Source organism: Colletotrichum scovillei (genome assembly GCF_011075155.1).
Source record: "Colletotrichum scovillei strain TJNH1 chromosome Unknown Contig00009, whole genome shotgun sequence".
Lineage (NCBI taxonomy): Eukaryota > Fungi > Ascomycota > Sordariomycetes > Glomerellales > Glomerellaceae > Colletotrichum > Colletotrichum scovillei.
Genome location: NW_023336267.1, coordinates 4,984,167 through 5,008,066, shown reverse-complemented (window position 1 = coordinate 5,008,066; position 23,900 = coordinate 4,984,167). Strand labels below are relative to the sequence as shown.

The 23,900-nt window shown below is 52.2% G+C and overlaps 7 protein-coding genes across 7 annotated transcripts; 4 read left to right on the top strand and 3 right to left on the bottom strand.

Annotated features, from left to right (window-relative positions):
- Positions 1-630: 630 nt before the first annotated feature.
- On the top strand, positions 631-1,355 carry HER10_EVM0005888 (uncharacterized protein; the record flags this gene model as incomplete). Its single annotated transcript, XM_035475490.1, has 2 exons — positions 631-1,256; positions 1,337-1,355. The coding sequence occupies 2 exons, from the start codon at positions 631-633 to the stop codon at positions 1,353-1,355; spliced, it is 645 nt and encodes a 214-aa protein (XP_035329400.1).
- A 1,508-nt stretch (positions 1,356-2,863) lies between these two features.
- HER10_EVM0007899 (uncharacterized protein) lies at positions 2,864-5,845 on the bottom strand (the record flags this gene model as incomplete). The annotated part of the gene is made up of 4 exons (XM_035477439.1): positions 4,566-5,845; positions 4,007-4,498; positions 3,740-3,956; positions 2,864-3,679 (listed from the first exon to the last, which is right to left on the bottom strand). Exons 1-4 carry the CDS (start codon positions 4,676-4,678, stop codon positions 2,864-2,866), a joined length of 1,638 nt encoding a protein of 545 aa, XP_035329665.1. The 5' UTR covers positions 4,679-5,845.
- Positions 5,846-7,969: 2,124 nt separating this feature from the next.
- Positions 7,970-10,556, top strand: HER10_EVM0013054 (bilirubin oxidase). Its single transcript, XM_035482425.1, has 4 exons — positions 7,970-8,485; positions 8,546-8,780; positions 8,837-10,051; positions 10,097-10,556. The coding sequence occupies exons 1-4, from the start codon at positions 8,343-8,345 to the stop codon at positions 10,409-10,411; spliced, it is 1,908 nt and encodes a 635-aa protein (XP_035330286.1). The 5' UTR covers positions 7,970-8,342; the 3' UTR covers positions 10,412-10,556.
- A 1,233-nt stretch (positions 10,557-11,789) lies between these two features.
- Positions 11,790-12,179, bottom strand: HER10_EVM0010649 (uncharacterized protein; the record flags this gene model as incomplete). Its single annotated transcript, XM_035480102.1, has 1 exon — positions 11,790-12,179. One exon carries the CDS (start codon positions 12,177-12,179, stop codon positions 11,790-11,792), a length of 390 nt encoding a protein of 129 aa, XP_035330015.1.
- A 922-nt stretch (positions 12,180-13,101) lies between these two features.
- On the top strand, positions 13,102-14,448 carry HER10_EVM0004100 (uncharacterized protein; the record flags this gene model as incomplete). Its single annotated transcript, XM_035473754.1, has 2 exons — positions 13,102-13,421; positions 13,482-14,448. The coding sequence occupies 2 exons, from the start codon at positions 13,102-13,104 to the stop codon at positions 14,446-14,448; spliced, it is 1,287 nt and encodes a 428-aa protein (XP_035329177.1).
- Positions 14,449-21,179: 6,731 nt separating this feature from the next.
- On the top strand, positions 21,180-21,524 carry HER10_EVM0000965 (uncharacterized protein; the record flags this gene model as incomplete). Its single annotated transcript, XM_035470729.1, has 2 exons — positions 21,180-21,211; positions 21,293-21,524. The coding sequence occupies 2 exons, from the start codon at positions 21,180-21,182 to the stop codon at positions 21,522-21,524; spliced, it is 264 nt and encodes an 87-aa protein (XP_035328817.1).
- A 1,045-nt stretch (positions 21,525-22,569) lies between these two features.
- Positions 22,570-23,769, bottom strand: HER10_EVM0003013 (gelsolin; the record flags this gene model as incomplete). The annotated part of the gene is made up of 1 exon (XM_035472702.1): positions 22,570-23,769. The coding sequence occupies one exon, from the start codon at positions 23,767-23,769 to the stop codon at positions 22,570-22,572; it is 1,200 nt and encodes a 399-aa protein (XP_035329037.1).
- Positions 23,770-23,900: the final 131 nt, after the last annotated feature.

Here is a 23,900-nt window from a genome sequence, read left to right as displayed (position 1 = left end):
AATACTTGACAACTTCCTACGATCTCTCACCATGAGCAACCTCGAAGCTATCCCATCATCAATCTCTCCAACATCGCTCCACGGCCCCTCAAAAAAGCAAAAGCAAAACGACCTCTTTGACGTTTTCAAAAGCATCTAGCTCCAATCATGCCTTCTCCATCGACGTCCAATGCGAGCGAAAGAAGCTCAAGTCCGCAATCGCATGAAGGCGGCGCAAGACTGCATATCGATGGATGTGGAAATCTTCCTTTACGTCTCTCCGAACTCGCTTTGGACAATGCTGTCAAAGCGAAAAGATTCTTGTGGGATGACAAATATATCGACGATCATGGCAACACAGCCCTCCTGTATGCGACCCAAGGACATCCTAAACATATGCTGCCCAAGATCAGGCATCATCTTAAACATGGGGACGATTTCAACGTTGCATGCTCCCAGAGGTGCTGCACACCGTTGATCAATCTTGTCAGATCGGGAGACGATGACCCGCATTCACTCAACAAACTTTGGGAGAAGGGAGACACGAAGCCAATAATCAAGGAACTGATTAGCGCAGGCGCCAAAGTCAATTTGGACAACTCCCTATACGGCACCGCCTTGAACAAGGCATGCTATGATGGCAATTTGTCAATGGTTCAGTTCCTCCATAGGGAATGCGGTGCGGACGTGAACTTCGTCTCCAAAGGCTTCATGGGCAATGCTTTGCAGGCCGCATGCTCCGACAAGAAGGGCGTGCGTCAAACCGAAACTGACAAGATTCTCAAGTATCTCGTGGTAAAGGCCGGGGCAAATGTCGATCAAAAGTGCGGATTCTTCGGCACTGCGCTCAACCTGGCTTGTCTGCTGCCAGCGAATAGCACCTGGTCGACTCTCTCAAACAATCTCAATGCGAACCCAACTATTGCCGACCAGATGGGTCGTTTGCCGATTCACTTCGCAGCTGTTCACTCAATTATGAGGTACCAGGGCATTTTACAGCGCCTTTCCGAAAAGGGAGGGGACCATTTGAATTCGGCGGATAAAACCGGTCGCACTGTTCTACACTGGGCAGCTCAAAGCGGAGATGTTAAAACCGTCCAAAACATTCTCTCATCTGGCAAAGTCGATGTCAATCAAGCCGACAAGGATGGCTGGACGGCACTGTGCTGGGCCGCTAGAGGTCTAACCTCGAAAGCAAAGTTTGCTCAGAAGGATTCTCAACACCAAGTAGAGGTGATCGAGCACCTCCTCAACAGCGGTGCTAATGGCCGAGTGAAGTGTGTGAGAGAGGATACGGTGAAATGGTGTCCAGTGGAAATCGCCTATTTTCATAACAGCGGGAAAGATGTCATTGCAGCCTTGTCGAAGGCGAGTGATCCAAAGGAGCTACAGAAGCTCAAAGACGAAAGAGGAAGAGCGGGCTATCAACATGACCAAATGATTTGCTCTTGTTGTCAATCGGTATGTGTTCCTACATCTTGCGCAAAAAGCTATCTATCTCGTGTTTCTGAATGGATGTGTTGCTAATGCCTTGTATTACATGAGTAGCACGTAATCGGCCGGGTATACTCCTGTCGGAGATGTCCTGACTTCCAGTTTTGTCTTAAGTGTTATCGTCACCGGGAAAAACTTCATCCTGGGCCTGATCCAAGGCTTCCTCATCACCTGGAGTTTGCACAAATCCATCCTCAACAAGAGTTTGGCGAGGGATTTCCCGATTTGCCCTGGCCATCTAAATGCTAGCAACAGATAAGCTGTTCGACACGCATTTACTTCACACTGCCCATGAAGATGAGTCTAGTACTGGATCAATAGGGAACGGAAACCATTGCTCAGCATCAGAATTTAGAAGCACTAGGACTTGTTCTCAACTATCTTGCTTTGTGAAGATCGTGCCAAATTTGGAAGTAGCCTGAATTGATTTGAAAAGACTTGAACACCAATGTCTGGCATAGCCTTGACGTCCGGGTAGACGCCGGCCTAGCTACTTGCCTTCCCTCGATGAATATTCCAATAAGTCCTACATCGCGTTACTTGACATGTTATCCAGCTTGGTTCGTTGTTCATTCAGACCTTTTTTCATTTTGAAACAAGGAATAAGGGAAATGGACTCAGACGTGAAGCGATACCTTTTTTGCTGCTACCCTTTTCCACTGACGTAGTTAGATGATGAAGCCAACCGTCCTTGAAGACGTTCACAGAATTATATCACAAAGAAAGCCACACTGGATCGTTGCGATGTTGAGATTGTAGATATCTATAACAAAACCTCAAATTCCTTTATAGAGGAAAGCACCCCCACGAGAAAACCTGAACCCCTGTCCCGAAATCGAGAGACGTAGTAACTCAATCACCTAAAGAACCCTTCCACCATCAGCCGCACGTCTTCGGAGCAGCCAAAGAGTATGTGGTTAGCCCGTCCATCTCTAGCGCCCAAAAAGTCCAACGCTTCCCCCCTCATCTCCACCAACACACTAACCGTTCGCCAAAAATGACTCGAAAGCGCAACGCTAAGGAAGGACTTAGTCGGCTATCCTTTCCTCTTCTCAAACTCGCGGGGACTCTAAGTGAATTTAGAATGTGGCGATTCGTCCGAGCCCCAGGCCCTATGCCGACATTGTCAACTACCGACGCACTCTTCTAGTCGTAGTGATTACTCATGACTTATAGAATTGTCTTGGCACATAAGCTTGCGGCATTGACTATCCTTATCTGGCAAAGTATGAATACGGTGATAGGGGAAATTTATTGCAATAGTGGTCATCATTCATTAACATGGAATCTACGGAGTAAATCTAAAAGGTATCGCGCACCGAAATCCCAAACAAAACGCCAAAGTTAACTAACGAAAAGATCAACAGCCAGTTTTTTCCTGTCAAACACTTCAGCGCGCTACCTGGCCGCCAAGACCGCTCTTGCAAATGACCGTTCCAGTTGTGGGCTGCTTGATCTTGTTACTATTGAAGTTCCAGAGACCTTTGCCGCCGGAGGTCATGGCGAGGCCGGTGGTAGTGCCGTCCTTGTTGGTGTAGCTCAGCTTCATCGCGACCGCGGCATCGTCGGTGCTGTTGGACTGGCAGCCGACGGTGAGGGTGCCGCTCTGGGATGAGACCCAGTTGAAGGTGGGCATCGTCACGACATCCTTGTACTTGACGGCCGCCGCGGAGCTGCTGGCAGCGGTGGCAGGGGTTGTGCTTGTGCCGGTTCCAGTACCTGTTCCAGTGCCAGTGCCGGTGCCAGTGGTAGGGGTGGTAGCGGGAGGGCACTTGGAGTTGTCGTAGAGGGTGGCACCAGTCTGGGGGAAGGGGTTCAGCGGGCCCCAGAGGTTGCCCTCGGCATCGCGACCCAGTCCCTTGGTCAAGAAGGCGTAGCTGCGGAAGTCATGCGGGCTGGGAGGGCGACCGGGGACGGAGTCTTCGGGCTGGATCCATTCCGAGACAGGCATGACATATTGGCCGGCCATGATACCGTTCTTGGTCTTCACGGTGCCGGTGCCGGCGACGACGCGGTACTCGCGGGCGTAGTTGTCGTTTTGAGTCGCCTTGATGCGGTACTCAAACTTGTTGCGGACCTCGGTGCCGGGCACGCTCACACCCGCGATCTCACGATCGACGGCCTCGCCAGTGCACGGGTCGTACTCAATGGCGTAGATCTTGATGGGATTGACATTTGCGGCAGAGTCAGATGTATAGCCGACGAACTGTGTTGTGTTAGCTACAGGGGCATTTCATTATGCGGAGACAGCGGCATGGGAACTGACTCTGGTCTGTGCGATTTCTTGGTTGACTGTGTCGGCGGTCCAAACGCCGATGTTGGCATCCTCCATGCGGATATACGTCGGGGCGCCCGAGGTCGTAATCTGGACATTGCTCACGACAAGGTTGTAGACAATGATCTCGCTACCAGACTGAACACCAGAGTACTCCACGAAATCGCCAGCTACAATGGGAGCCATGACCAGGGCATCAGGCGCTTTGCTGCAAAGGTTGTTAGAAGTTTTCGGATAAAAGTGAGCTTCGAGACTTACAAAAGTCCTTGTTTAACGCCAGGAGTGACATCTGGTCTGTTGGACTGAGGGCAGAGAGCATCGGTGGCGCTGCGCGGAACGCACATGGGAAAGCCAGAGAAAGAGGTGATGCTTGGATTGGCGTCGTCTGCAGTGAAGAAAGGCTGGGAAGTGTATCCAACGGAGTAGATGGCGTTAGGATCGTTGATACGGATGGTGCTTCCGTCCGTCAACTTGATCCGGCCATCAGTGTTCACGCTATCAACGAAACCAGAGGCACCATTCAGAAGCGTTTGGGCGATTGAGACCTGAGCAGCAATGGGAACCCCGTTGACAACATTGCCTGTGACCTCGCAGTTGTAGCCAGTATAGCCACCACTGCTGCCCACAAATTCCTTGAAAGGGATGAAGGCCGCTGGAAATGTGACTTGAAGATTCTTTGGTACAGTAATGGCGTGGCCATTGCACCTGAAGGTGCCACCGGTGTTGAACTCTGTTGTGCTGGCAGAAGCACTACAGTTTCCATGTCAGTCTGAAGTTCACCAAGTACTGTCTAATGACTGGAGGGACGTATACTTACCCTTCGAACGCTCCGTTAATGTCGAAGGGATAGTCTGCAACCTGTGCTTGTACAGATGTGAGAGAGACCGAAGCACTCAAGGCCGCGTAGACGATTGACTTTGCCGAATACATGATGAAGGTATGTCTGAGTCGGCTAGACCAGTTTGCCAGATATCAGACTATGAATGATGAGAGTGGTGGATAACTTCATTATGATCGAGATATCGCGATGAAGCCCGGCACTTATGAACTATTTCTGAAAAGTCGGCCGAGATCGTGTCTCCCCGCAGTATTTCCCATACTCTGAAGACCTGAGATGGATTCGCGGGGACCGTGAGGCTTGGCAGCTAAAACACGAATGGTCTAGAACGTGGCTCCGTAACGTACTAGCACCCGAGTGGTGACTCCTTTGAAAACCCCATGAGGCTAGACGAGCTGATTCGAAACGAGAGGGTAAATCCAGAATAGACGAATGGTGCGGAAGCCACTTGTGCATGTGGCAATGCACATACATGCACGAGCTATGATAAGTATGCAGTATGCACGAAAGACTAGGATCGCGAACCCCGACGAGGCCGGCGAGGCCACGATTCTGCAGACTGGTCTGGCCGTATGCCGGTCCATGCACGAGGAACTAGAGATACGACTTCAGGTCAGTAGTCCTATGCAGATCTCCACAAATCTTACACCGAGTTGTGCGGAGATGAGGATTCCGGTTGGATAGTCATGATTCCTCAGCCGGACGGCTGGGTAGCTGGTAGATCACAGGATGGGGAGATGAGGGTCTGCAGAAGCTGAGGCTGCCACTCGACAGGGAAACGCCACGAGAAAACCGTCTGCCGCCACCAGTCAGTTTTTCCTTCGACGGCGAGAAATAACTGTGACAACCTTCAGCCAGTTAAGGGTCTTGGCATGGGAGGTTGGTGGGCAGCCGTTCAACAGTGAGGCCTAAACGACAAAGACTCAGTAAAGAAGTCGAGAGCGCGTCGCGTGCGTATCCTTTGACAGTCATCCGAACGGGCTTTTCATCGTATACGGTACGCAACGTCTGGCGTGAAACGAGCAACGTTGGGGGCTTCGAGACATGGTCATCGGCTTGAGCTTGAGGATTCGGCTTCGAAGAGGACAAGGACAAGGACAAGGAACCGCTCGTGTGGCCTCATTGTTCACGACCCGGCAGTTTGGGTAGCTGGAGTTCTGGCTCCACGACTGCCGCATGGATGATTCGCTGGCAAGTCGATAGGGTGTGGCAGCCTGGGGTAAACCGTATACGAGCACAAAGCGCCGAAGGACACGGCCAGAGAATGTGGTGTGGTTAAGTTTACTCGGAGGTTTTCGACGTTTAGCGGCGGCGATGGGAAACGGAGGTGGACAACGAGCGCCTGACTAAGGTGGACCCTGAAGCCCCGATCACGGGAACTTGACCAATCAAGCTCGAGATAATTAAGCTTCATCTTGGTCCGGGCTGAAGCGCTAATAAGGTTTAGCGACGGTAGCGGCTTGGCACTAAATTGTGGGGCTCCAGGAACCGAAAACTTGGGGAAGGTGCCGCCCGGGTTTACTGACTGCTGCCTTTCTTTCGACTTTCCCACCCACCCAGCCTTTCTCCCCTCCTCTTCGGAGTCCTCTTCCTCACCTCATCACCAATTCCGGTGAATTCAACGCTTTGTCCCACCTCTCATCTTTTCCATTTCCGGCCGAAACATGGACACTGCCTCCACGCATTCTCCAGTTTACCCCTGAGATCAGACTACTAGACCTTCAGAGTCCAGACGATGTGCATTGTCCGAACTTCAACGATCCATCCGATATCGATGCGAAGCTTCTTCTCTGCGCAGAAGTCGGACGAAAAGCTCACCGAGAAGACATGTCGTCGAATCATGGCCGCATCATCGAAGGAATAAGCATTCTGCAGCATCCATCAGCTGCGTCAATGTGGCGTACGATAGTCTCGTCAAGTTGTCGGCCTGGCCACGCTCTCCAGTGACAGCCCACCCTCCGGCTCCCACACCGCATCACGTGCCGCAAGACTGCGTCTGGCTCTCTCAACCAGCCTTTGACAACCTCTTGTTGAGGTCGGCTGCTGACACCGTATGCTAAGCATTGTCAGCCTAATGACACCAACGAGAAAGTTCTGCCAGTCATGGATGACATGAGGTTGGCATGAACCAGGGTGTACCCCTCCATCATCGGATGGGAAGGATGCCCAGTCGGGACCCGATCAGAGCCGTCTCAAGCGTCGATAAAGACCGACTTTAGGCCTGTGTGTGTGTGGAGGCCCGCAGCGTTCGTTCGCACAGAATGCCTGCTTCGAGCTGCTCAGCTCTCATGTTCTTGCAGCTGGACCAGATACGATGCACACTTCCACAACTCCGAAGCCATTGGTCCGGGGCAGCATCCCTGCTCCCGTGTTCTGGGGAACGCAGAGTCCGATTTGTCAATGATCCCATCCACCTTCAACTCGACAGGCTACCGACCCAGTACCCTGGAACCTCTTGCATATCAGCTCCGAGTCGCTTCTTCCTCTGCTATCCATTGGATACACATCAGCTCTTAGGCATCCTGCGCCTACCGGTACTGGCGCTCGAGCCGGTACCGTGATCCCAGAATAGCCTCGCTGGGCCATTTTTGGAGCTCGCTCAGTGGCTCGTTTCAACTTAATAGGCTCGCGCTATTGATATCTTGCATTGTCGAAGGTTCTGAGGCTGAAATCGCCACACCAGATTCAAGAACAAGGGATCTGGACTGGCTGAACAGCCGCACTAGCTCTGTCTTTATGGCCTCGACACCTGGCGTCAACTCCCAGCCTTCTCATATCGTCTCGACCAGCGTCAGGATAACCTCCCGCGCCCGGCCGGCAAAAGCTTTCCTTACATTTCCATGCATCGCATGGTGCGCTACGCGACAGTGGCGCTCGTCTTGACGGCCTGCCCACTCACCCAACCACAAGTATCACTCCGACATTGAGGACTTGGATCTGAATGGCTGTAGCTGCCGGCCGTTGATTTCTTGACCCGTATCTTCGATCCACGATTTTGCAGATGGGGTCACCTTCGAGGAATCAAACGGATCGCACGTGCTAGAGACTAGCCCGACCATCCCGTGGGCTGCTGCTTCTGCTGAACCAAGATCCTGGGTTGCCGATGGCCTGGACCCCCCTCGGCATACTCGGACAAGAGTGTTGCATCTACCGCGTGTTTCTAGACTGGCCTTCTTTCTTCACCGTCCAGAAATCTGCCCTTGGAGTATATGCATGGACAACGACATGCCCCACTGACACCGAACGATGCGATCCATGTTGAAGGACCGTAAGTCGGCCATTGAGCTTTACAGCACGCCCTCGTCAGCCCACCCATCCCAAGGGTATTGTTCGCCTTGGAGAGCAGCTCAGACTAGCGATGCTCTTGCTCCAAAAGGCTAGCCGATAACCTCTGTGCGGGAAACATTTCGCTCGAGGTCAACCCTTCACCGGCTCACACCATTGCTAAGGCTGTCGTTGTGGCTTTCTACCTGGGATCCGGCGTGGGTCTTGTCAGATTGGACTGGATCGCCGCAACTCGGTCCATGGTCTCGCCGCCTCGACCACCCAGATTTTGGATCAAGATGAAAAATGAAAGTTGATAAATACTGGAGTTCTGTCCCTACGGATGGAAATCTTCTCCACCAGTCTCATCGCCCTCATCTCCTTCCAAGCATTTGACAGTTACAAAGGCGTCGCCACCCGTCTTGGCCAGCACTTGTCACTTGCACTGTTTCTCTTGGCTCTTTTCCCTGCATATCATCTTCCATCTCCGCCATGGTCTCTTTCACTCTTCGCCAGTCTCTGGCCATTGTCTTGGCTCTCGCTTCTGATACCCTCGCCAAAGACTGGGACAGTCCCGCATACACATGGCTCTACGAGTTTCCTCTACCGATTCCCCCTCCTAAGGAGGAACGATAGTAAGTCACGCCCTCAGCTCATACCGTCGATGAAGAGCTCTCGTGGTTAACTTTCATCAGCCCCAACCAGGCGATCATCAATCCAGTGACTGGAAAGAAGATCCGGTACTATGAGGTTGAGGTCAAGGAGTTCACAGCCCAAGTCTACCCCAACCTCAAGCCTACAAACTTGGTTGGATATGATGGCATAGCGCCAGGACCAACCTTCCTCATGGAGCGTGGCGAAGAGGCAGTCGTTCGCTTCATCAACCACGCCAAGATGGCCAGCTCCGTTCATCTTCACGGCTCTCCTTCGGTAGGGCTTAGCACCATCCACCTTTGAGATACTACCATCTAACCTTTTTTGCTCAGCGCACACCTTGGGACGGTTGGGCTGAAGATGTCTTCAACCCTGGCCAGTACAAAGACTACTACTATCCCAACAACCAGAACGCCCGCACCCTCTGGTACCACGACCACGCCATCGACCACACTGCCGAGAATGCCTACTTTGGCCAGGCTGGCGCATACATCCTCCACGATTCTGCTGAAGACTCTCTTGGCCTCCCCAGCGGTTACGGCGTCTACGACATTCCTCTGATTCTCTCTGCGAAACAATACAATTCCGATGGTACTCTGTACTCGCCTGCCAACGAACAGACTAGCTTATACGGCGATGTTATCCATGTCAACGGACAGCCTTGGCCGTATCTGAAGGTCGAACCCCGCAAGTACCGTTTCCGTCTTCTCGATGCCGCCATTTCCCGTACATTCTTCCTCTACCTCGAAGATCTCAAGGCCAACAGGGTCGAATTCGAAGTCATCTCCTCCGATGCCGGCCTCTTGACGGGACCCCAGAAGGTCAAGGATCTCTACATCTCCATGGCCGAGCGCTACGAGATTGTCATTGACTTCTCCAAGTACAAGGGCGAGAATGTCACCATGCGCAACACCAGAGGCTTCGCCGCGGATGTGGACTATCTGCACACCGACAAGGTTATGCGCTTTGTAGTCAGCGACGAATCGGTCAATGACAAGTCCGAAGTCCCCTCCTCCCTCCGCGCCGTGCCGTTCCCCAAGGACAAGACCGGCGTTGACCAGCACTTCCTGTTCCACCGCACCGGCAGCGACTGGCGTATTAATGGTGTCATCTTTGCTGATGTGAACAACCGCGTCCTTGCCAAGCCTAAGCGGGGTACTGTTGAGGTTTGGGAGCTCGAGAACAGCTCCGGCGGCTGGAGCCACCCAATCCACATCCACCTCGTCGACTTCCGCGTCATTAAGCGCGTCAACGGCCGCAGCAACACGGTTTTCCCGTACGAGTCTCAGGGTCTCAAGGATGTTGTCTGGGTTGGACCCGGTGAGACTGTGACGGTCGAGGCTCACTACGCCCCCTGGCCCGGTGTGTACATGTTCCACTGCCACAACCTCATCCACGAGGACCATGAGATGATGGCTGCCTTCAACGTCACCAAGCTCGAGGACCTTGGCTACGACGAGGAAGCCTTCGCCGACCCCATGCAGTCGGAGTGGCGGTCCAAGAACGAGAACTCTGCTGCATCTAGCTGGGACGCAATCAAATCCCGCGTCGAGTACATGGCCAAGCTCCAGCCCTACAACAACGAGTAAGAGGTCGAGAGCCGTCTGGATGCTTACTGGGCCACCAAGACCAACGCGCCCTCCCCGAGCTCGACCCCCAGCTCGACACCCTCGACTCTGGTCGTGAGCACCACCACGAGCCCCGTGGTCACCTCTCCCGCTGTCACTTCTGCCAGCTCGACCATCACCTCCAAGGCCACGACCACCAGCAAGTCTGATGACGACGACAAGAAGAAGAAGACTTCGTCGACTAGCACCAGCACCACTTCGTCCAAGAAGAAGCGTGGAATGCGCTTCCGCGGGGTAGACATGGAGATGCCCAAGCGCACTGCCGCGCCCCAGGCATGAGAATGATTAAGTAATTACCACGCAGGACGGATTTTGAGGATTCCATTTGCACATCTCTTCGCTTTACGACTTAATGACACAACCCACGCTCCTTATAGACCATTAGATATCCTGTCCTTGAGCACATCTAGACATATTCTTTCCCACTACATAGTACGGGCGGCGGAAAAATGGGCAGCCCTCACAGTATTTGTAATGTTATTTACTTTCGATTTAATGCAACAAAAATAGTTGACGCGCAGTGTTACCTGTTGAGTGCAAATGTGTGATTGTGTTGCATCGAAAGTGACACGGTCTGGTTACTAATCCTCTCCGAAAATATCACATTGATAAGAACCACTGGTGCAAGCGCGTGCCTAAACACCTTTTAAGGGCGGGGCACTACTTACTTTTGTGTCCGGCGCAACCTTACAGCGTACTATGAACAGCCACCCATGCGAGATGTGGATGAAAAATCTACTCTCACGGGACTACGGAACCTGGCCAACTAGACCTGCATTAAGGCGGGCGATAGGAACCATAGCGCTCACCCTTCGTGATATCGAACACGCTCAATCGAGAAGTAGAATCGAGAAAAAAAAATTGGTAGCTTCTCTTTGATTGAGCGTGTCATCCTTAGTGCAGGGGCCATGCTACTGTGAGGAAAGTTAGTGCCTGGTTCCAAACTCGAACTCGAGGGGTGCAGGGATGGTGCTTACATCTTCTCTGTATCGTTTCAAATTGACCAAATGCCCGAAGGCAAAATGAGAGAGAAAGTTGGCCGCTTATAGAGGGAGGTGGAGTAGGGGGTGTGGGCCGTAGCTTGATTGGCGCGGTGGTTGCGTGCAGCTTACAGCTGGGGCCGGCTGACCCGCAAAGCTTCACCTTTCGGTGCGGCGGCATGTGCTTTGTGACTTGATGCTGAGGGAAATAGTTGGATTGAGGCTCTCTTCCTAAGGTGCTATTCGAGCTGGTTCTTCATGGACGCGCCTACCTTAGTTATTTGTTTGCTTCCTATGAACGCGTTAATCGCGGATAGTCGAGACCTTGGTCCCTGGCCAAATTAGACTTTTGATAATCGGGCAGATGATCGTATTTTCATTATTCGATTTTGTATCATTGTCAAGACCATGGAGGATATTAATGGAAATATTTGGACTCAATCCAAGCTATAGCCTACACAAGATATCTATCGGTGACTTCCCAGCTCTATCATTATGTTTCATTCTTGAATCCGATTAACGCCAAAGGTTTGAGGTGTTTGACCCCGTTGTTCAAATTTCTCTAGTAGACTCGCGCAAGACTGATATTGGTAAAAGTGTCAACATTATCCAAGACTTTCTCAACCGTTCAGATTTTGAGAAGAGAGCTCACCTTTAAGAACCAACACTTTTCCGCCTCAGTCAAAAGGCTCAGAGCAATACGACTTCACCCCCGTCCTACTCCCAGGCGAAACGCCACAGGCATCAACGACGGCCTGATCCGCCGCCGCCGCAAAGCACGCATCCTCAAACTCGTTCCCCCCGAGAAAGGGATGCGGGATCACGGGCCACGCGCGCGTGCTGTAGCACTTGCCCTTCTTCTCGCTCCATTTCGATATCGTCGGCGCGGACGGGTCGCCGCCCTTGACGCCGAAGAATTTGTCTTGCGGGTATTTGGCGCAGGCGGCTTGTGTTAGGCAGGGGTCTGATTTGGGGACTTGATCGCTTCCGCACCAGCAGAAGTGGTGTCTGTCGCCGAAAGCTCGTGTGGTGAAGGCGGCGAAGAGGAGGGGGATGGAGAACTTCATGGTGGCTTTGTGATGGGTTTGGGCTGTGTGAAGATGGAGGGAAGAAAGAGAGGCGCTGGTTGCGTCGAGTCTTTGACTCCAAAAACAATTGCATATGCGTTGAATGTCTTTTTGTTGTTGCAATAGGCTGTCTAGCAAATGGTAACGTTATCGAGTTAGGATATCACTAATTAAGTTTATAATCACATCTCAGTCTCTTAGAGATACAGTTATTTGCGAGTAATAGAACGACTAGATACTCGACTATACCAAAGAGCCAATGGTGTAGTCAGTGTCTATCGCCATAGCGGAGCGAAGTGGTTGAATGAGTTGCTTATAGTCCTCTCAATTTCTTTATATTATTCCTAGCAGACTTCCCGCAAACTTTGATCGAGGGATCTACACTAGTACTGCCCAGAAGATCGTCGAATGGGGAAACATGAACCAAACGGCAACGCCGAGCCTGACCCATAGTGATCCAAGCTTAGTGGGAACTTTATCTATCACAACACTGACCGACTCTCATTACCCACGCAAGAGTGTGTTCATCTTGTCAATTTTTGACGTGAAGTTCGATTCGTGTTGAAGTCAATCATCATCAATGCTATCGTAACAAAGTCTATTTAGATGAACGGAGGTCCCTGCTCGATTGCACCTTATCACGCAATGATGCTTGCCAATTTTGACGACAAACAGCACGGTCCAAGGAATAGCTTGCTCGGCGAACATGGAGACTGATTGTTTGGACTTGAAGATGCTTATATGCCTCACTTGAACACCGGGAGCTTACCTCGATGAGCCTCACTGCCCATCATCATATTTCTTGTCTTTCAGCGTATATTGACCAGCTGCTCTGCGCCGGCCTCCAGGCACCCCTAGCCTTTGTATCAGTCTTACCAAGAGTAACTGCTGGCAGTTCATTCTCGAGATATAGTAGCCTGTCATGCACCTCCGATCGTTACTAGCGTTATGGGCTGGGTATTTGAGTGTCTATGTGGACGCTGCGCCGTCTAGTCATGACACCGACTTGCTCTCAGTCGTGAGCCCGCGTGCGAACTGCGTGCCTAGCCAACTCTCGAGCGATACATGGAAGAAGGAGGGCGTAGACAACTTCCTCGCTAACGCCGCGAAACATTATACGGAATACTCCTCCGACAATGTGCAAGCTCTAGGAGCATACTTGGGTGCCCCCAACTTCTTTTGCGGGGTCAACCTGTGGTGCAACGCCGGCCAACCGTGTACACCGGTCACTTTACCTGGGTGGTAAGCCATGTGTTCTGCTCCTATCTCATCACTCTTCTCTGTACTAACGAGTCGCGCAAGGTACGCCTTAATGGGTATCCAAGGCTGGAACAACTACGTCAACAACCTCAACCTCGCCGTAACCTACGCCGCCACCATCCTAAGCCTGAAGCTTGCAAAGGTAGTCGACGACCTATGGCCGGCAAAGAAAGACAATGTCACTCCCATGAAGCAGTTCCTGGCGTGGGTAAACGGGATCCTCAACGCCTTCCCAACCACAGCAGCCCTCGGCGCCACCGCGGGCAGCATCGCTAGCACCGTCCAGGGAGGCAACATCATTGCGGGCGGTATGATGCTCGCGCCCAGCGCCGGCGGCCAATTCTTGCGATGGAGCGACCTGTCGAGCCAGATGGGCGGCAAAGTCGACGAGTACAAGCAGGCCATCGGGACGTACGCGAAAAAGGTCATTGACGCGCCCATTGACGATCCGACGTGGGGTATCAACAAGGTCTTGAGCGGCGGCGGCTTCCTCTCACGCCAGACGAACATCACGCAGGACGATTTCGACACGTGGATGTACAAGACTGTCAGCGTGAACGCCATGGCGCTGCTGATGCAGGCGCAGAACGTGTACATTATCCGCACTTTTAACAAGACGGCGTGCGATGACTCGTCTGCTGCTATCCTGTGCAGGCAGGAGGCCAACAGCAAGTGGACTGAGTGGCGGTTCCAGCGGCACGATAGCGATGATGACGTGCCCGAACACCGGCTTGCCGAGAAGCTCATCCAGACGTATGGGCTTACCAAGGAGGAGATCTTGAAGGGGCCTGCGGACTGCTTTGATAAGCATGATTATGAGCAGCTTACGAACCCTTGGGAGACTGTGTCGGAGAAGGGTGTGGGCTTGGAGCCGGTGCAGTTGTGTAACTTTAATGTCAATGTTTGCAACATGGATGCGGCGGAGGGGGGTGAATATGGGCCTACTGATGTATATGAGCCCGGGCATTCGGATTGGATGTGTGAGCTGCAAGGCATCACTTGGACTTAGAATGGGATGTATCACGGCTCTCAAGATCATCTTGAGTGAAGGTGGCATAATGCACCCAATCAAATGTTTCTGATGACCTTGACTCCATGATGATGCTTGATGAAAGGATCACCCTCCTCTCTTTCTTTGAGGACGTTTATTTCCCAATTTCATCAAATCCTGTGGCAACGGCTGCGACACTGCTTTCATTCGGAAGTCGCTGATTCTGCCCAGTTGCTGACTGGCTTGGTCCTTCATGTCATCGACATGCGACTCAGGATGCTGACATTAGTACGTTCATATATCATGAGGCCAGAATGATCTAGCAGTCGAGGTGGCCTGTGAACTTAAGAAACCAGTTCAGTTGCCTCGCCTGCCTATTTTAATCCCAAGTGAAGAGAGCAGAAGCACGTGCGAATAGCAAAATAAGTACATCGTGGATCGTGTCATAGCTGAGAAGCCTGAGATGGTTCCGTATTGAGATGTAGATGCATACTGAGGTCCTTAGACGGGGAAAAAGATGAATTCAACTGCGCGACCAATTCGTCGCCTCGCATGTGACCCTTACCGCCAAAAGGTCCACACTACATCAACATGTCTATGTGTGAGTCCGTGGCGCTCCTGAAATATGTCCTATCTTGATTTTCATTGGATGAGGATAGTCCTTCTGTCTCGGCTGGATAATCATGTCGAAGGATGGATTGGGAATGGAAACAGTGCACAAACTGTGTTATCTTTTGCATTGCCAGTCTGATCGATACCGAGATCGTGGCTGGACCCAATTAGACACAGCGTCCGGGGCCTTGTCTACTGTGCCTCGAATCGTACAGATACTGTCACTGAAACTTGCTAAAGTCAGGAAAGTACATGCAAGGTACTCCGTACACAGAATGGCACAACATATCCCACATCCGACGATGGCCTCTTCGCATACTTAAGAGAAGCAAGATCCCTTGGAGTGAAAAAGCGCAATGCCCAGTTTAAAGCCACCTTCGAAAGGATATTTATCAAGGAGAAATCCCCAACTTCTTGTAGTCTTTCATTTCACATTTGCTTTTACACAAAACCATACTTGACCCCATCCTCCATCCGCAGCATCCTTCCATCGTCAATTCGTTAAACAAACTGCCATCTAAGAACGAGACACACCCAACAGGCCTTGGAGCATGTGCTCGGCGAGGACAAAGGCAAGAATTCCTTGAAAACAGGCCACACAAGCGAGCTTAGTCAACCGGCTGGGTAAGGTCGACCACGAACGAACGAGGACAACACTCCCGAGGACGACACAAACCCAGACGAAGCTCGGTTGAATTCACCCGGCCGTAGCTGATATTTCGCAGCCCTGAGCGAACCATCAAAAAACTGGAACACTCCGTCAGGCTCTGTCGGATCACTGGTGCCTAAGCGAACAGCGTCACAAGGCATCACGATACGAGCCCTGAATAGAAGAGTGAAGCAAGAAAGTGAGGGGATTTCGTGCAACAAGCAGCACTCTGCATCGAGCCGAAGCATCTATCATCTCCACTGGCGTTGGAGCAAGGCACAATTGGGCCACGTAGGCCATCGGATGCGTCTGGTTGCGGGCGCTATCCGGGATGCCAAGGGCATGAAGCAACTCGCAGATATGACAACACAAGACCTGACTGCCAAGGGCCAGAGTCGAGTGGCTTGACACCACATCCTACCCAACCTTTCATTGCAGTCTCTTGTTTATTCCTACTTGCTGCCCGATCAAAGTTGATCGGAGGCCGCGGAACTTCTCATTCATACTTGGCCAGCTGTGCTGCCGCAACAACATGTTGCCCCAGCCTGCCGCATCACTGAGGCTAGTCCCCTTCCAGTCCGCTAGAAGGGAATTGACTGAACCGGGAGGAGGTTTCACGCTTTCCATCTGGATGGTGGGGGCGTGGTTGAAGTCAACCCTCCTTGTTGTCTCGGCTCCGAGCTGTGTGACCGCTCCTCCACGCACACTCAAGATATGCTATGTCTGTGTCAAAACGATGTCCACTAACCGGGACATTGCTTGGACTGTGACCTTCTCTTTTTGTACTAATGCCTTCCTAGGATATCCGTCTTCAAGAACTGGAACACTGGCAGGCAGGCCATCTTCAGCGCTGCCCTTCGGTGCTCCCAGATGGCTGCCGGCTACCACACATACCAACCAGCTTCCAACATGAAAGAATGACCCCGGTGGCAACTCATGGTGCAGAGTAGCCTCAATTAAATCGTCTTCGATTGTTCAGATATTCCCGCGCTCAAGGCTGGATGTTTGTACTATGGGCTAACAGTTGATATCACAGCACCGAGCAGGCTACGCTCTTAAGCTGGCCCTAGGCTTCACCAGGTCGATTATGTTTTGAGCTTCCACTTTACACACCGCGCTAGTGACCATCATGACCATGCACGCATGCATGATGTTCCCCGGACGGGGCGTGGAGCTGGGACACGTTCATCACCCACCGTTGCAAAACAGCTCCGGCTCATGATTAGACACAACCACTCGACTAGTCTCCTTAGGCGGCCGAGCCCCGCTACGCCCGAGTTCGAAGGCATCTGCCCCGCAAATGCAGTCTGGAACTCATGAGGGATTGCATCTTTTTGAGGGGTTGTCGATTCATCTGGCTTTTGTCTGGAGCTCGCACAGCATTTGGTCGTCTTGACGAGACGGGAATCGGGATCTGACCAGGACCACTGCGTTTCCTGACCGTTGGTTTCCCATTCGTCGTTGTTCGGAGATTCAAATCGGTATTTAATGAGGGAAACTTTCGGGGGCCAAAGAAAGCTCTTCTTGCAATGTTTGCGAAGCAAGGACTACGCTCGCGGTGTTCAGCGACTCAGTCAGCTTCTAGCAAACATAATTTACAATTATTTCAACTGCCATAGAGCGAGTATCGACTTGCGATCAAGATGGACTCGAACGCCGGGAAATCAGTCTGCCACAGGTAAAGCTGCCCTTTCTCATGCTTGTCGTGTTTGTAGCTTTTTGCACCGCTTGTAATATCTAAACATGCCTTTTACTGATCGGCTCACTGCAGCGGTTCCGAGCGCAAATCGGCACACACGCATTCAACAGCAGCGTCGCAGAGAAGCCTCCCTAGCCAACAGCTGAGTGCGTATCAGAATCAAGCGCCTTCTGAAGATAGCAATCTCTATCGCGTCGCATACCAGAACACCGATACAGGCGCCAGCGTGGCGCAACATAGGGGCAGAATTGTCGCGGATTTGGACGAGTTTACGGGTCGATTTGATGGCAGCTCTTCCTGACAGACGCTGTGAAATCATTGTTTCCAGAGACGGGACGAAAAGCTCGCGATACTGGTATCCTGAGGTCGGCTACCGGTATCTGCATGGGAAATAATTGCAGTACATAACATCATTGGTCCAGATGTGAAGGAGGCGAAGGTTCAGCGTCGCGTCGCATTCCGATCAGTCGTATATTGGGGCATATGTAAACCCGGCGTTCATCAGGGCGTGGAAAAGGTGTAGGGGACGGACAGTAGCTTTAGGTGCTAGACTACAGGTTTAGACCACCACAAGATGAGTTGTTGGTAGATGAGTAGCGACTCCCCGACCCCGGGAGCTCTACCTTTAACTTCTGCATTCTCATCGCCTTGCGTTCGTTTGGCTATACTGTGACTTGCTAGTTTGGAAAGGTGGATAGATTCACGTTCAAGATTGTCTATTCCAGCTATCTTACGCGCTTATGAAGCTTAAATACATTGCGCTCATGTGTATTCCATGAAGGTGATGTCAGGAGTAAAGCTCGAGGCGCTTAGAAGGGTAAACCCAAGGACACGCGCGTAAGGTATCAAAGGGAAAGCTTCAGCTCTTGATTGTTGCACCTAGGTAGAATCCCCCAGGAACCTCAGTATAAGGTACCTTAGGTGCCTTTAGTGTCTGGTTTTATGTAATCTTGGGGGCAACCGGACCTGAAGAACACAGTCAGGTGCCTACCGTCTTACTGCAGTTGCCGAGGCCGGCGCGGGCAATCCACTTTCGGCACTAGAGCGGGGCCGAGATTATTGTGGGACACCGGCCACCGGGCTTCGCACCAAGTTCTCCCTACCTACAAGCACTTTGATCAACATGACATTTCCAATCCCTGACTCAAACAAAGAAGACAATGGCTTGTTTGTTTGATCTTCTATAATCTTATAAAGACCCCGCTCATGGCAGTCAGATTTATATCTTCCCTTCGAGTACCTGTTTATCCATGCCCTTTCAGGTAAAGCGTGGCGCCCAAAGATCTCGGCATGGTTATCGGGAAGCCGGACTGCTGCTCGGTCGTACTTTCCAAGGTACCTTGCCTTAACTTGCCTTGCCATGCCTTATATCAAACTAAGGTATACCGTGCCAGCGAATCTACAAAGTGCAATCAATAAGGTAAATGCAGCCACATTGTCATGCAGAGCTGCAGAGGTAACAGGAGAGAGAGGTGCTCAAACCTCACTGTTCACGGGTCAGGGTACCATTCGCTGACTGATTGGTTGGTGTACGACCAGTGTATAGGGCTGAGGGGACGCTTCGTGTCTTCATTGGATGGTTTTGAAAGGGAAAGCCCTGCTGCCTGGAGGATTTCCGTACTTGAGCCAATAAAGATGACCGTTGGGGCGGAGCACATTAAAACAGGGATACCTGCGCACAGCCGTAGCCAACCGGATGTGAACTCTCGCGCTGATGAGACGTAAAGTCCTGATGCCATCTTCATTTAAGTCCTCGAGAATCCCATCCCACGTCTACGGAATCTTGCTCTATGACTTCTTTCCCAGAAAGCTGGATTCTTTCGTCTTTGGTATCACTCCATGCTTTTGGGTCAGCCCTACATATACGTCTCCCCATTCCCGTCCCCCTCCCTCTCGATTTGGGCTCTGAATGAACTCTTTCGGCCCCCAATTCCAATTCGCCAAATCGACCATATTTTACTATTCTACCGAACGCCATACTTTGGACAAGACCTACAAACAGACTTCCTGCCGATTCTGATCAAACTGATCTTCGAACAGTTTTACGACTTTCACCACAATCTTCTCGCTTCGTCAAGCTCGATATTTCCGGTTCAGCAAGACCACCTGAGAGCACCCGGCAACACATGGCCAGGCAGCCACCAAAATCGCGAGTTTGGGCGACCCATCGGCGGACAACTTTCTTCAAACGAGGCAATTCGGACGCCTTTCTCAGATTGCGAACCACGGATGCCTTGAATAAGGCATCGCGAGGCAGCGAACGAGGCGGCTGGCGACCAGCTGCAAGCCCCGCGCGGAGGCCTCTTTGCCTGCGTCACGTTGCATCATCTGGAACCTGGAAGCGCCCCCTTTTTCTCAACACATCATTCTCATCACCACCTCATCGACGATTGGATCTCATTCACTCTCGGCAAGGCAGATTTATGCGCCACATCAACGAGAGTCAGCTCATCGCATTGGATAGCGCTTACATCCAATCTGCACTGCCCTTGGAGCTTTTTCCACTTCTATTTGCATGAGCTCACCTCAGGAGCCTCCCCTCCCCATCCCTCTCAAGTCACACAGTCCCAACGCCCGCTCGCCAAAGTTGGCAGGTCTTCGTTCACATCACAGCCAATAACCGTCATCATCGATTAACCTCGAATAGGAAGCATCTTTCATCTCGCATACCTGCGACTTTCAGGGTTATGCACGGGACTTTCGGTCGTCCAGTAGGACGTCAGAGAGATCGAAGAGCTTGAAGTCAAGTCCAGCACACTCAATGGCCTTTCGTTTTGCGCATCAGCCTGCTACCTGGCTGATTTAGCCGGACGAACGGATTTCGTCATTGCAAGTTGCGATCAACTTGGTCTGGACCGGCCCCGGCAATGCTCCAGCTTCGTTGCAAACGGCTTGCGATGCGAAGGTCTTCGACGGTGTCCACGCGGCTTGGGCGACCAGTCTTGACGGTTCTTTCAAGCGAAAGATACACCTCGTGTCAAATGCTTGACATTACCAAACCTCTGGGAAAGCATTCAGCGCTCACGCTCATCGCACCAGAGCGCTTGAGCATCCATGCTTGAGGTTGAGGATGCTATCATGACCACTGCTATCTACTTACTTCACAGATAGCACGATGTGTGAGCTGCAACTCATTGGAACCACAACGACTCGAGATTTCGACTTCACTGTCTTTGCAGGAACACCGGCACCCTGCTTACGAACATTCAACCTGTGGGGCCCATTGTGTGCTTGGGGTGGGGGCGGAACAGACGGGGACGCCTTACCAGGCTGAAGAGGACTAACAGAAACAAGACAACGATTGGACGACAGGATTGAATCCTTCGGCAACCTCGCCCCCCTGCCGGGGACCTGCTCCCTCGATTCGAATGCCACGCCGTCCCTCAACGTTACTGCCCATACTGCGGCATTGTCATTGACCCGACTCCATCGACTTTGGTGTCGGGTGGCCATTTGAGCCTTCTATTCGTTGAACGGCCGCATTCCACCTGACGCAACCTACTGCAAAGACACTCGCCTTTCCCCTGGGGCAAGCTCAGCCATGCAAGGGTCGGAAGTGTATTATGTTTCCTTCAAACCTCGACCTTGGAAAGCAATGGTTCGCGCGCTCTGCATGCTGGCCGTATTTAAACCTGCCAAGTTGGATCCTGAGGAACCTGCACACTACACACCCTAACGGTCATATTCGCAACCTCACGAACAGCTAGACACCTGATTCTTTGAAGATCAGTCATTCACGATTTACGCCCACAACTTCGCGCACACTGTCCATCCTTCCCACAGGCAAACATGGCGCATTCTGGACAGTCAGCTTACAGCGGGTACATGATCCGGCCCCGGGCGATGGGTGTGATGGGAGAAGATGCGCGTCAGGCTTGATATACTAATCCAACGGGTTCTAGCCATTCCTCCTCAAAGGGATCACACAAGCACTCGTCCAAGGAATCCAAGAAAGAGCTCGCCCAACGACGGACTTCAATGTATCAAAACCAACCAGCTTCCGATGAACCTACCGCGTATGGCGCCGCATTCCGAAGTGAGGACGTTGCGGCCAGTGAGGCACGTCACCAGGCCAAAGCCGCGGAGAACATCGCAAGGTTTATGAGCCAGTACGGCGGAAATGAAGACGATTGACCTCGTCACGCATGTGGGAAACGCAGCGCGGAACGGAAAACGTGTGTGACTGGCAAAGGGTGGACGTGATACGGCAGAGTCAGAGTTCATCCTTCGTCGCGTTGGCGTTGATCGCCCGTGGCTACAGAGAAGACGCCGGAACGAAGGAGGACTAATCGCGGGCGGATAATAGTCGAGAGGCGTTCATGGAAAGGGAAAGATACCATAGATTCCATAGTCGGACGACTTTGGTCTGCTTCTGTAATTGAGTGTTCGTTCATGCTTTCAATTCTGCTACAGCTGCCGCATGTGACTATCCCCGTCAGCCGTCTACTTGTTCCCGTCCATAACACAGTACTCGTGGCGTCTTTCTACCGACGTTGACCTGCCAGTACTCATATTCGCTAGCTTCTGGCACGAACGACAAAACCCATCATCAGGCCCGTTCAGGTGGCACTGGATCGCAGCTCATCTCAGGATCCCCTGCCAAGGAAAGACGACTGACGCTCCAATTGCATGGGAAAGAGCAGGCTCTGCCGGCATTCAGCGGGGGAAGGAGGTGTCGCTGCCATGGAAGCTGAAGAAATGCAGTTTTCATCTTGTTCCTGCCTGGAGCTGCGTTAGCGCTTGCTGTTTGTGGTGTTCCTGCTGACGATGGTCGATCGCCCTCTATCTGGCAAGAACGAGGCAGGCACATGTCAAGCTTGGAAGCAGGCACGACGACGCGTGACTTCCTGCCTTGCCTGGCCCTTCCCGGATCACAAGCTCCGTCCTCCGCTGCCCCTCCAATCCCGTCTACGTTGACGACACCTCTGTTCAAACTGCACATTGCATCAATCGTCATTGTCCATCTCTTGCAGACAATTGATCTTGTTGAATACAGTATCGACATCACATGTTCGTAGGGGCATCACCAGAGTATACCCGAGGTAATGGCCACTTCAATTGGGTGAGCAGTACACGATCAACGGAAGACTGTTATTCGAGATCATCTACATCCTAAACCTCGCGGCTAGCCAGAGACCCACGAGCCCTTCCTATTCGTATCAATGCGATGCAGTACCCATTACACTGCCACGGCCTTCAAGAATGCCCTGCTCTCATTGCCCTGAGTCACCTTGGCGACGGGTGTGAGATGAGCCTCATCGGCCTCGGACCCCCCTTGCAATTGTCGAACATAAGCCTGGGCAACTCTGAGCCAGTTGGCCTTCTCTCCCCGGCTTGCACCCTGTCCTTCCCACACCCATACGGCTCGGCCTGCATCGTCCAAGAGGAACACGTCTTGCTCTTCAAAGTCCGAGAGAGCAGCCTTGCTGCCATCCTTGACGAGGTCGAATCTGAGCTCCCCGGAAGCATCGCTGAGGCGAAAAAGCTTCTGAGGTCGCTCGCCGGCGTGTGCCTTGGATGCTGATCGAACTGGTCTGGGACAGTGGAACCCAGACTGAGGCGTATCATCGTCGCCTCCGAGAAGGGTGACGATAACGCGAGATCTCGATTCTTCTTGGGCCAGAACCTCGACGTCGATGTGCTTCGCCAGCGTCATGTCGTTAACAACCTGAGCAGCCTTGGCCTTCTCCATCGGACTGCAGCTCTTGCCCTGCCACTGCCAAATCTTGTCGCCTGTGTCGAGCACGAACACGTCGTCCTCGTCCAAGCTTTTCCACGTTGGCTCGACTTCGTGCACAACAACGCCGTTGGCACCGACTGACGGGTTCTTGAAGATGCGCAACAGAGTGAGAATCTCCTCCTTGGGCTCCTCGTCTTCGACATGACGGAAGCCAGATCTTACTCCACCAGAGCGGATTTGGATGCGAGGGAATAGCTCCAGGAACTCATCAGACGGTGCCGACTGTAGCTCACGATGCTGCGTCGCGGCCCCGTGCAGGAACTCATCGAGCTCTACCGTCTTATACGCAGCGGTCCCGGCCTCGTCCTGCGATGTGTGGGCACCGAGCCAGAAGAAGATGTCATGGCCGAGCTTCTCGGCGTCATCTTTGCTCCCGACCTTGTACGAGTTGAGGACGATGTAGCTGTCGCCATCCATAAACTGACCATATTTCTCCTTAGGCCATGGCTTGACCTCGAACTCCTCGATACGCCAGACATGAAGCCCAGCGGCTTGGCCAACATTGCCTTCATTCCAAGCTGGCTCGGTAGCAGCAGAGTTGTACTTCACTTGGTGGTCAATGTCCGTGCCAATGAGCTCGACATTGCTGTCCTTGATGTCGTACTCAGTCGGATGCACAAGACCTTGATTTGGCGCCATGATTGATTCAAGTTTGCTCGAAATATCTCAAGAGATTGGTCCAGTCGTTTTTCACAATTGATGCGCTTGCCAAAGTCTGAAGAAGAATCGAAGTTGAAGAAGATGGGGGAGAAGCAGGAACAGCGTTTCAA

Coding starts and splice junctions, on each gene's coding strand:
- HER10_EVM0013054 (XM_035482425.1), top strand. CDS start 8,343: ATGGTCTCTTTCACTCTTCGCCAGTCTCTGGCCATTGTCTTGGCTCTC. Junction 8,781..8,836: donor ATCTTCACGGCTCTCCTTCG/GTAGGGCTTAGC, acceptor TTTTTTGCTCAG/CGCACACCTTGGGACGGTTG. Junction 10,052..10,096: donor GGGACGCAATCAAATCCCGC/GTCGAGTACATG, acceptor AACGAGTAAGAG/GTCGAGAGCCGTCTGGATGC.